General features: G+C 39.9%; 1 protein-coding gene across 5 annotated transcripts in view; it reads right to left on the bottom strand.

Annotated features, from left to right (window-relative positions):
- Positions 1–233: 233 nt before the first annotated feature.
- Positions 234–11,790, bottom strand: part of POLD3 (DNA polymerase delta 3, accessory subunit) — a 50,427-nt gene continuing 38,870 nt past the window's right edge. For all 5 annotated transcript variants that reach the window (XM_004051807.4, XM_004051808.5, XM_019037578.4 and 2 more), the window contains exons 10-12: positions 8,279–8,391; positions 6,702–6,780; positions 234–2,406 (exon numbers count right to left, since the gene is read on the bottom strand). In XM_004051807.4, coding sequence (XP_004051855.3) covers positions 2,204–2,406; positions 6,702–6,780; positions 8,279–8,391 — 395 coding nt within the window. In that variant the 3' untranslated portion in view covers positions 234–2,203. The remainder of the gene's footprint in view (positions 2,407–6,701; positions 6,781–8,278; positions 8,392–11,790) is intronic.

Genomic DNA, 11,790 nt, shown 5'->3' with positions numbered 1-11,790 from the left:
AAACTAATACAATGTGCTAGATTTTCTTCTAGATGAAAAAATGAGGTTGGCTGAAACTAACATTTCCCCAGTGCTGAAAAAAACTATGAAGGCAGCAAATAACTTGTTCATCTCAGATTATGGGTATGCAGTTTTAACAATATCAACTGAAAACCAGCCTTCTTCCCATTCAGAGCTTAAATAATTGCAACACTGTTACCATCCGTCAAATAAGAGACTCATCAGATACTCAGTTTGAAGCACTGTTTTAAAACAACTTCTCAAATTTATTTAACTCATATGGTTAACATAGTATTGTATAAAAAGAAAAAAAAAACCACCACTCAATACTTACTAAGCCTTGCAGACAGCTCAGAGTTGAGGCAGCATATTGGGCATAGAGATCATAGGATTTGTATTATCCCTTGCAAGATGGAACTCCAACCAGCACCAGAATTTTCCAATTCAAATTCAGTTTTAGTCGAGACCCCAGCATAATTTTTAGAAAAAAGATTGGATTGTTGCTTTTCTTTTAATTTTCCATTCCTATTTAGACAAATGACCAGAGGCAATGACAAAAGTAACTGTTTAAAAGGGATTTCTCTCCAGAAGTTTTTTCTAAAGGTTTAAGTCCAGGCTTTCCATCCTTCTCTCCATCCTTTTTCATTTTAAAAAGAAGGGTTTTGGAATATGTCAACCTTTACTCAGCTTGCTATACAAAGCCACTGCTTTAGTCCTAGACATAATGCCAGGACTCATCTCCCAAACTTCTGGTCTTAATCAAGTTCATGCTTGGTTGCTAAAGCAGCTCATGTTAATCCCGAAGTCAGCACAATCCCAACCTTAAAAAGCAGACAGCTGATTGCATCACTTACGACATACACCATTTGAGGCAGAAGAAGCCAGTCAGACACCCCTTGTCTGCTACGTGTGAGACACATCAGCAGTTGAGCCTGACCCCTTCTGCAGAGCTCACTGTGCAAAATCACCAGCACACCACTGCAATCCACTGAGCTCACCGCCTGTCCAGCCATAATGGAAGTCACTTGAAGGTTATCATTGTAATAGATGATTTTCCATAAGTAACTAATAAAAATGTTTTCTTTGATGTTTAGACCTACTAACAAGTCAGTCTCTCCCTCTCCATCCTCTCTTAGGGAGCCTGTACTTTTAAGCAAATAGGGAAGCTAAAAATACAAAGGAGCAACATCCATTTATAAATAAATGTGTGCCTTATCTTCCTCACTAACTTCCTGGAAAAGTGCTGTTTTTGAATATTCTGTTTTCTTAAGGAGAAATTTTTTGTAAATGTAGCACACTGTATATAGGAAGGGATTTCTCTTTTTAGTCTTTATCTCATTGTACGGGTTTCACTCTCTAGGTATTGAGAGTGGGGGAGGAGGGGATCAACAAACCGCAAAGAGCAGCATAAAGCACACCCCGTGTCAGCAGCACGGCAGCTCCTCCAATATCGTCAATGCTGACTCGAGGTAATTTCTGGTGGAGTTGAACACATCATTAAATTTCTATTTGTGTTCTGCCTGAGGCTTTTCCCTAACCACTAATTGCGAGTGAAGGTCCCAGAGAGCTTTTGTGAAAGGAACAGAACACAAGCCATGTCCTGGTCTGTAGCCAGGTGTCCGTGTACTGCATAATGGAGGAAGAGGATTACAGGGAGATTTTCACTTCAGCCTTTAGTCCAACCAAAACTTAAAAGACTTACAGAGAACAGTCTCAGGAGGTTAGGGGACAGAAGTGTGGTACTGGAGGAAGACAAGAGGGGTAAACGTATCCAGCAGAATGTAAGGATAAGAAACACCCACATGAATTCTTAGAATACAGAGGAACAAGAAGGAATAGTTCCTGTGCCATATGCGGACCAGGGCATAGGGTGAGTGGGGCACAGTGGATTAGCCACTAAATGGCTTCAGTGAGAATTCTGAAAACTGTTCCAGTATAATTTTGGAGTAAATCCTTCTCCTGGACAGGTCAAAGATTGTGCTTTTTAAATGTCATTAGAAGGTAACAGCTTTTTGCCTCCTGCTTCCAGATGATTTCCTTTTGGTTAAAAACCAGAAATAGTATAAACCTCACAGGATGAAAGAACAGTCTTTTGATACAGGTGAGGTGGAGATGTAGATGAACTTACATAGTAAGTGAGGAGTACATTTCTTGGTCTTCTCCCTTGACCACTCCAAGTCTCTGATCTACCAGAGATGGCAGTTTATTTCCTCTGGAAGAAGCCAGTAATGGACACCTGTCTGTTGGCTTTGCCCAGAGCAGCAGTCCCTTTCTTGGGGCCCTTTCGTTCCTCTCTGGGTTCTTTTTTCACAGTCATGGCAGGGGGTCTGTGTACTGAGGATGTCTTCATCTTAAGCTCCTCTTCACTATCTGTGCAGGATTCACTCTCGTAGACTTTTTCAGTCACTGGTAGGATGAGAAAAAAATGGAACATGGGTGGGTTGAATCATTTACTCTATCAAGAAAATGGGATGTCTTGCTAACCCCAATCATTTCAGACTCTGATCAAGGCAAATATGCTTACTTAGGACTGAATCTTTCTCCCACTGGGAGATCAGATCTAGCCTAAGGTAGGAAGTATGTGGGATCCTGAGCTCACACAGTCTCTATTTGATGCTTAGAATTAACATTCACTTTTCTCCCTCACAGCTATATCCCATGCCTTTAAATGGCCCTTTATCAGTGAATTGCCTAAATCCTTTATTTGGGTCCTGGCCTATGCTAGCTAACTTCCTGAACTCTATATCTGAATTGTCTATATCTCAAACACTTACTTCTAACTCCATGCTTTGACTGGCTTCTTAAGTATCACCTCTCTGACCTACAATGCCTGCTTATTCCCGTTACTGGTCTTAAACTGCTGGCCTATCTGCCTGCCTCCATTCTGTTTAGCCAAGGTCACCATGGACCCTCCTGTCTAGCTCTATCCTGATGCCACCCACTCTCTGCACATCCTAGGTACAGAGAATTGAAGATTAGTTACTCAACTGTTTGGTTCTTAGTTCTTAATGGCTGCAAATTAACCCAAAATTTAGTAGTAGTCTGTATCATGAAGGTTAACTATCTCAAGCAAACGCTATCGGATGACACATGTGTTAAAGGAATGACAGTGATAAAATGAGAAACAAAGTTACCAGTTTTCTTACTCCCTATCAGCCGAAGGCATAAATTGCTTTTCCCCTGCTATTAAAACTCACTGAACCCTTCCCAAGGGAAACTTGGAAAAGAACTATAACAGTAAGCAGTCATTATGAGCAAGCCCCAAAGGACACAGGCACAGATAGTGGCTTCCAGCCATGACGTCACATAACCGAGGAGGATCTACACTACTGCAACACATATACCAACCACAAGAAACAGCATGCCACCTTTCTGTAATTTTAGAGAGCTGTGGCAGCTGTATAACCAATGCTATCTCAATTCTTTCTCAGCCTTCCTGGTTGCAGCAAGCGACAGAGAAACATTGAAGGAAAAGAGCTCGTTCTTAGCTGAAAAGCGTAACCTAATATGCATAATAAATGCTCAGATGATTAAAGTAAAAGGTTTTTTTTTTTCCATTAAAGAACAATGACAGTCTTGAGCTTTTATTGATAATTCTTTCTAATAAAATATATCAAATTGTTCTAGAGGCATAAGCTTTGGAATCAAATGTATGTGTGTCCCAATACCTACTCTGCTACTTAAGATATCATCTCAAACTTTACTGTGCATCAGAACCACCTGGAGGGCTTGTTAAAACATAGATTGCCAGATTCTGTTTCCCAAGTTTCAGACTCAGCAGATCTGGGGTGGGACCTGAGAATTTGCTTCTCTAACATGCTCCCAGATAATGCTGATGCTGCCGGTCTGGGGACCACACTCTGGGAATTAATGTTCTCTCCTTCCCTGTTTTAAATGTTGAAGTGCAATTGCCACTGGAGCATTCCGTCCCTCTTATCCAGCTAATCCCATTAAGGCTGCATAATCAACAATCCCTTCCCAGAGAGTTCCCAGAGTTTGTCTTTAATTTTGTAAGAGCCCAGAATTCACTTTGATGTTCACTTAGAGGCTAAAAAATACTGATAAACTTTAGATATATATTAAGTATTCTGAAAGGCCTTACTACTCAAATTGTGCTCCACACACCAGAGGCAACGGAATCTCCCATGAGCTTATTAGGAATGCACTCTCAGTTCCCACTCCTGGCCTACTGATGCAGAATTTCAATTTTAGCAAGTTCTTCAAGTAATGCACATAGCCGGCAAAGTTTGAGAAATGTTGCTCTAAGATAATTAGAGAATTCCCATGGCATACCTATTCGTCCAGCAATTAGACCCCAGAACACCACCTCCATCTCACATGCATCTTCAAAAGCATTATGTAACTGAATTAATGGGACAAAATTATGAGCTGTTATTTATTCAACATCTTAAATTAGAAAAGTCTGAAGAGCCATCTACAGATACAGAAAGGAAATTACTTTCTACTAGTTGGTGGTATAAGACTTTGCTCCTTCATAAGCTATATTCTGTACTCAAATGGCAGCATGTCTACATTATACTTCAGCATCAATTAGCTCATTATTTCATTACTTATTAATGAAATCAATGGCTGTCTCATTGCCAATTTTGTGTGAGACATTGCTTGGGGGAGTTAAAAAAACAGTCAGGGCAGCACCAACAAAGTTTCTTTAGCAGCATATTCAGTATACTGTAAGAACTAAAAGGAATATTTCTATATTCAAAGCTGTAGCTACCGCAAACCCCAGAAAAAAGGAGGTGTCCATTAAAAATATAGGGCCTTTATTTTAGCTGAACAACATGCCACTTTTCTGGGTTGCCATTAAAAAAAGGCAAACAAACCTGGTTTTCGTGGGTAACATCAGATTTCTTTTCCACTTAACTGCTTTGCTCTTAGAAACCCATTCCTTTGTCCAGAAGTCTACTCCAAACTTATCTCAGGGGCCCAACTACGCAGTTTCTGCTGCAAACTCACAAAGAGAGAAAGATGAGCTTTCTAAACCCATAGAACAAATCTGATCCAGCACAGGACAGGGCAAGCCCCCTATGCTGGTACATTTGGAACAGTCTGAGCAGAGAGAGGAAAGCAGAACTCCTTTGTTGGTAACCAAAGCCAAGATTCATTAGGTTGAGCTTGGACCAAAAACCTTTAAAAAAAAAAAAAAAAAGTGCAATGTGAGCACAGTTTTCACTGTTGCATCCAAGGCTCTTAACAGTCCTGTCTGGAGACAGGAGTGCAAAAAAGTCCACACCACACACCTGGCCAAAACTCGAGTACTATATTTTAAACAAAGCAATAAATAATTACCCACAAATTCCCAATGAACTCTCACTCTCACAAAGACATTTGACTTTTTTCTTTTTGGGCAGAAAGAGGAGGAAAAAACTGGCACCAATGCTTTTGTCCTCTTAAATTTAAAAAATACACTGTTGAATTAAGAAATTCAACAGTAAACACGTATATTATCACCCATGGCCAAACCAAGAGGCTTGAAAATGGCAACTATTAAAAGACTGAAAGCCAAAAAAAAAAAAAAAGGAAGAAAAAGAAAAAAAAAACCCATTCAAAGTCCAGAATTCACAGGTTCACAAGAAATTTGGCACTGAAAAGACAGAATTTCCACACGTAAAGAATTTTACTCCCCAATCACATGTTACAATTAAAATGGCAGAGGCCTTTTCAGAGGACTGGGAGGTGGGGAATAGTGGGACAGGGAGCACAGATGACAAAATGTCTTCACTAGTTTTAAGAACCTGGAAAGGTTGATTCTTCAGAGCCAATCTTTTCAAAACAAGTCTGAACTAGAAAAAAAAAATCAGTAACAGGGAAAATAATCTTCTCTGAAGATCCAAGCTGTGGCAGGTGCCACAAAAGGCAAAATGACAACCATGGGCTATCCAACTAACAACGGTAAGAGCCTAAACCCACAACTCTTTTCAAACACAAAAATACAGTACCAGGATCTGAGCATCCTATCAAACCTCAAGTGCTAAATCTTAAAAGCTCCACAGAAGTCTAGTTTGATTATGGAAAGGGTAGAAGAAGCTAAAACATGGCTGAAGAACTAGCCAATGACTCAAAGCCTGAACTCTAATTCCTCCCTAGGCCTTCATAACAAGCACATGCTTTTACCTAACATGGCTTACAAATAGGAAACATAAAGGAAGCAATCTCGATGAGTCATACCCTTCTGAAGAACAAATGGAACCAAATACCAAAGATGACTCTTGATTACAGTCTAATCATCTGTAGCTTCTTTTCCACTGTTCAAATTTATAAAAACAAATATTCTAGAAAAAAAAAAAAAAGCTTCTCAATGTCTATGATAACATCTTAAGCCCGTACTGTGGTTTCCATCTTGTTTTTGGATATATTCATGCCACCTGAATCTTCATAACAACTGCACATTTAGGCAAAATGGATATTCCATAGATAAGAAACTCTTCACCAGGGACGACATAACTTTTAGCCAAGATCTCAGTGCTTATTTTTATAGTCTATGACCTAAACAAGAACCTAGGTGTTCTGACTTACACTCTGCTACACAAAGTGTATGCCATAGACAAACAGCATCAGTACCACTTGGGGATGATTCACATGTAAATTAAAGTTTGAGATGTACCTGTTCTAAAAGGGATTATGGTGCCTCTGTGGTAATAAGAGATTCTATCTCTGTATTTGGAGCCAAATATTTGTCTTACCTATGCAGCCTTCCCCATCCACATAAGTTTTAGATTTTAGTACGCGTTTTCGTTTTCTTTTGTTTTCTCCACTTGAGCTCTGAAAGATCAGAGGATACAATGTTAAGCTGGATCAATTATGTTACACAGAAAAATAACAAAAGCTTTTAAATCTATACTAATCACTCTCCAATACTCCATTATGATAAAAAGTTGAAAGAGAAACTCTACATTAGTTTTAGAGAACCAACCCCATCACACAGACAAGTTACGCCCACTATATACACAGGCTTGATACTTCATTGTTCATAAGAAGGAAAGTAGCATGCTGAAGAAAGAACTGTGTTCTGTTCATTCAGTCAATAAACTATTGCTGGGTAGTGCAGGCAACATGGTTAAAAAGACATACAGGATAAGGACCTTAGTGGAGGAGAGAGATAAGGAAAGCAGACCACTGCAATACAGTGTAGTGAGGGCTGAGGCAGATATTATGGGAGTACACAGGGATGGCCCCTAAACCACACCAGGGATTTCTGTGGCATATGCCCTTGCTGTAGACACTTGCTATGTCAGCCTTCACATTTGTCTTCTTTTTTTGTTTGTTTGTTTTTTAGAGACAAGTTCTCGCTCTGTTGCCCAGGCTGGAGTGCAGAAGTGCAATCATAACTCACTGCAATAGTCCAACTCCTGGGCTCAAATGATCATCCTGCCTCAGCCTCCCAAGTAGCTGAAACTAAAAGGCATGTGCCACCATGCCCAGATATTTTTAAAGTAGAGACAAGGTCTCCCTGTGTTGCCCAGGTCTCAAACTCCTGGACTCAGGCATTCTGCCCACCTCAGCCTTCCAAAGTGCTGGGATTACAGGTGTGAGCCAACACGCCTGGCCAGCCTTGACACTTCAACATTATAGCTATCTAATTTAGTCTCAAAATAGGTATTACTAGTATCAACTTCCTTTTATCTCCACTGGTCTCTTTCATCCCATCTTCTCTTCAGCTAATGAGGAAATCAGCATAAGATTTAAATGATGGTCTTAACACAATGAATTAAGAAAAACTAACAGCCACAAAGGAAAAAAAAATTGTCAGCGACTATTTTTTCAACTCTTCATTATCTACACTAATAGATGTAGATAAGATGCAGCTGAAGAGTGTTCAAAGCTGTATTTCCCCTTTGGTTGACAGTTTTCCCATCCAGCCCTTTTCCAGAATTGCTTCTGAAGAGCAACAAACGTGTGTTAAGTTGTTTGTTCCCCTCTGTCTTTCACGTGTTGCTCTGATGCAGGGCGGATCTCTTTTTACACCATTCTAACAGGAGCTGTACAGCACAGCAGAGATGCTGAAGGTCATGAAAACAGAACAGCTCCCAGGTTCCACCTCTGCAACGTTCCTGAGACTATACCTACTAGCAAAATCTCCCTTCAGGTAAGAATGGAGGGAACACCCATTCTGTACAACCTGTAGGAGAGCAGAATGAGACAAGAGCCATCTACTGGCATTTGTGAAGTATACAGCAAGGGAACTAATTTAGCATAGTGGTTGTAGGTCCTTAAGACACAAAGGATACATGGACATGCAAGAATCCCAGTATAATTTTACCTTGACAGAAGGAGGTTCAGGCTCAGTCTCTGGCACTGGTTCAAGAGGTGGAGACAGAGGAGGAGGTGGGGATGGTGACTCAGCTTCATAAGCCCCAGGAGAGTCTGGGAAGACTGAAATAATGAAACAGACTTAGATCAGAGAACTACAAGCACTATCTGGTATAAAGCCTTCTCCATTGGTTCTCTAAATTGACATGTCCAGCAAAGGGGATTTAGCAAGCAGTAATTCATGATAACCAAGAACTCTGTAGTTATATAGTTATCTTTAAAATACATATTTTATTAATTTTATACAAATAAAATCAGAGAATCAAGAATTATTACAGCTGGAAGTATCTTAGCTAAATGTTTTCTTTTATAGCTAGTCAGGTTATGAAGTTGGTTTACAAATATCCACTCATCGCCTTTCATATGCCATGTATTTCACTTTATTCTTACAACAACTCTAAGAGACAGATTTTCTTATTTGCACATTACAGTAAATAGAGGTTCAGAGGGGTTCCTAAACTTGCCAAGGTCACACAGCTTATAACTGAGACAGGAGGTTTTAAGCCTAAGTCAATCCAATTCTACAGCCTTGCTATTCCAACTATCCCATGCCGCCTTACCATTGAGGACAAGACATTATCTCTCAAGATCTATGTGGAGATAATCCTCAGGTTATAACAAATGTTCCATGCCAGAGTCTTTCACTGTGACCTAAGGGTTACTTTTAATCACCTGAGATGTTTGTTAGACTGAAAATTTCCAGCTGATGTTAACAGTATAAACTTGGAGGTGGGTGAAGTCATCTTTTAAACAATTATCATTATTTAAGCTCTAACTAGGACCTATTTAATATTTTGCATATTTCTAGTGACTGCTTCACTGATAAGGTTTGTTCTGCTACAGTGAGGTTAACAGGAAAGAACACTTTTAGGAAAAAAATACTGCTGTGGAAGTGGCATCACCCAAGAAATGAGCACCACCAGAGGGATCCCATCATTTCTCAACAATTGCAGAATTGGTGGTCTTAGTAAACAGCCCATGAGAGGGGAAGTAAAAATCCTCAACTGACCTATTACTCAATCACCACAAAGAAAGTGCTGGTCAGGGGACCGGGTAGCGACTTAGCCTCACCTGCTCCCTGAATCTCCTGGCTGTATTCAAATTCTTAACACAAGTCTTGGATCTGAAATTCTCCCAACTGATTAGGTCAGTGTTAAAAATTATGACAGTGAAGAGTTCAAGGCCAAATGGCCTAAAGAGGTGAAGCAGAACAAGAGCCAGAAAGAACAATAAATTACACACTTTAAGTATAAAATGGGCCCCAAAAACTTTATAAGCTCTGGGAAACAAGAGAGAGAAACATAAAAGGAAAGCGGTCCGGCTATTAGCCAGCTCTGGGAGGCTAGAACATGATGGGAGCTCAGGCAAGAGAAAAGTCAAACCCCAGAAGCAAGCCTCCATTGTTCTGAAGGAACAGCTATGAAGAAAGCTGGGCCACAATGGTAGATGTGTTATAATGGTAGGAGGAAAATTTAGGCAGTGAGGAAGCCAAAGGAATTTTGAGACTCACAGTAATAAACTTAGGCGTTCTTATTCTATTTCCAGTTCTGAAACCAGTTGACTTAACCAAAGAAAACAATCCTAGTGACACTCTCTAAGACCTCTCTCACAGCACTGTAGGCAAATGTTTATCTAGATCCCCACTCTAGACTCTAAGCTCCAAAAAGGCAGAGACACCATGATTTCCCTGGCATAAACATAGAGTGTGTGTGTGTGTGTGTGTGTGTGTGTGTGTGTGTGTGTGTGTGTGTGTGTGTGTGTGTATTTACTTAAATAAAGGAAAACCACCACTTTCTGAACTAAATTTGGGATGAGGAACATCCAGGTCAAGGAAGACAACATATATCTCTCTCTTCCTTCCACACACTCCCTGAGAGAAACACAGTTGATAATAAATGAGTAAAACATTATAACTCCCCCAAACAGGGAAGAGAATAGTAGAGTCAAGAGTCCTTAATGATTAAGAAATTTCAACAAATTCATGGAAGGTGGAAGGCAGATGGGAGAAAGTTGACAAAAGAAGCATCAGTCAAATTAGAGGAGCCAGAGAGTAGAGATTATTATCTATTATAAAATTTCTATTTTTATCTGACTTTTAAAATTGTAAATATCTACTGCTTCGTTTAAACTTGCCCCTTTCATGTACTAGAATATATGTCTGTCTGCCTTAGTCTTTACCAAGCCAAACATCCCCACTCAATACATTTTTACTGACACAGACATAAAGAGTGTCCAATGCACTGGTGTATTTTAAACAGATTTGTAGCCAATCTGCAGCTCTTCAAGCAAAAGGTAAGTAATGAAATATCACTTATTCCAGGAAAGCAACCTTTGTTGGGACACAATAAAAACTGCAATGAAACTAATTTCAGAGATCCAGTGTGTCAAAGAGTTCTCTGGCAGAGACAGGTAATTAGAATTCCTGGAAACCATTCACAGCTTCCTAGGACTATTTTTTAAAAATACCTACCTTTACCTAAAAATGGGGATCATTTGCTTAACATTCTCCATAAGCAACTTGCAAGGACTGAAAATATTAGCAAAGACTTAACTATATCAGTTAAAACTACATTTCTTCCTAGCAATGTAGATGTTATTCTTAATGTTATTTCTTTCTGGGTCTGGCCTTTTTTTTTTGCTTTAAAAAGAGAGTATATAGAACTACTACAGGTGCTTATGACCCTGCAGGGGTAAAAGAGAAAGGAACAGTCCCTTGGGTAGAAAGTTACAAACAGAAGTGGAGGGGAATTTTCTGAAAAAACTAAAGGTACTTGCAAGTATGGTCACCTCAGCAGGAAGAGTAGAGTGAGTAATAAGAAAACTATCTGAACTTGTTTCCAGACACAGGTAAAAGAAAAAAACAGGATGGGCGCAGCGGCTCACGCCTGTAATTCCAGCACTTTGACAGGCCGAGGCGGGTGGATCACGGGGTCAGGAGTTCAAGACCAGCATGGCCAACATGGTGAAACCCCATCTCTACTAAAAATACAAAAATTAGCTGGGCGTGGTAGTAGGCACCTGTAACCCCGGCTACTCAGGAGGCTGAGGCAGAGAATTGCTTGAACCCGGGAGACGGAGGTTGCAGTGAGCCGAGATCGCATCGCACCACTGCACTCCAGCCTGGGCGACAGAACAAGACTCCGTCTCAAAAAAAAAAAAAAAAAAAAAGACAAGACAAAACAAAAGAAAACCATGTACCAAGCACTGTCTTGGCACTTCTGACACATCATCTTATTTCATGTTCATAAAAAGCCTATACCATCTGTGATAAAAATCCCCATTTTAGAGATGCAAAAACAAGGAATTAAACAAGTTAACTAATCTGCTTAAAGTCACACAATAAGTGGTCAAGGTAAAATTTAAACCCAAGTCTGCCTGACTCCAAAGTTCTTGTATTTTCTCTACTCCTGCTGTTCCTTTTCTAACTTCTGGCTGAAGACAGCATATTGAACTAATATGACA

The sequence above is a fragment of the Gorilla gorilla genome, chromosome 9 (genome assembly GCF_029281585.2).
Source record: "Gorilla gorilla gorilla isolate KB3781 chromosome 9, NHGRI_mGorGor1-v2.1_pri, whole genome shotgun sequence".
Lineage (NCBI taxonomy): Eukaryota > Metazoa > Chordata > Mammalia > Primates > Hominidae > Gorilla > Gorilla gorilla.
This window is presented reverse-complemented; position numbering and strand designations above follow the sequence as displayed.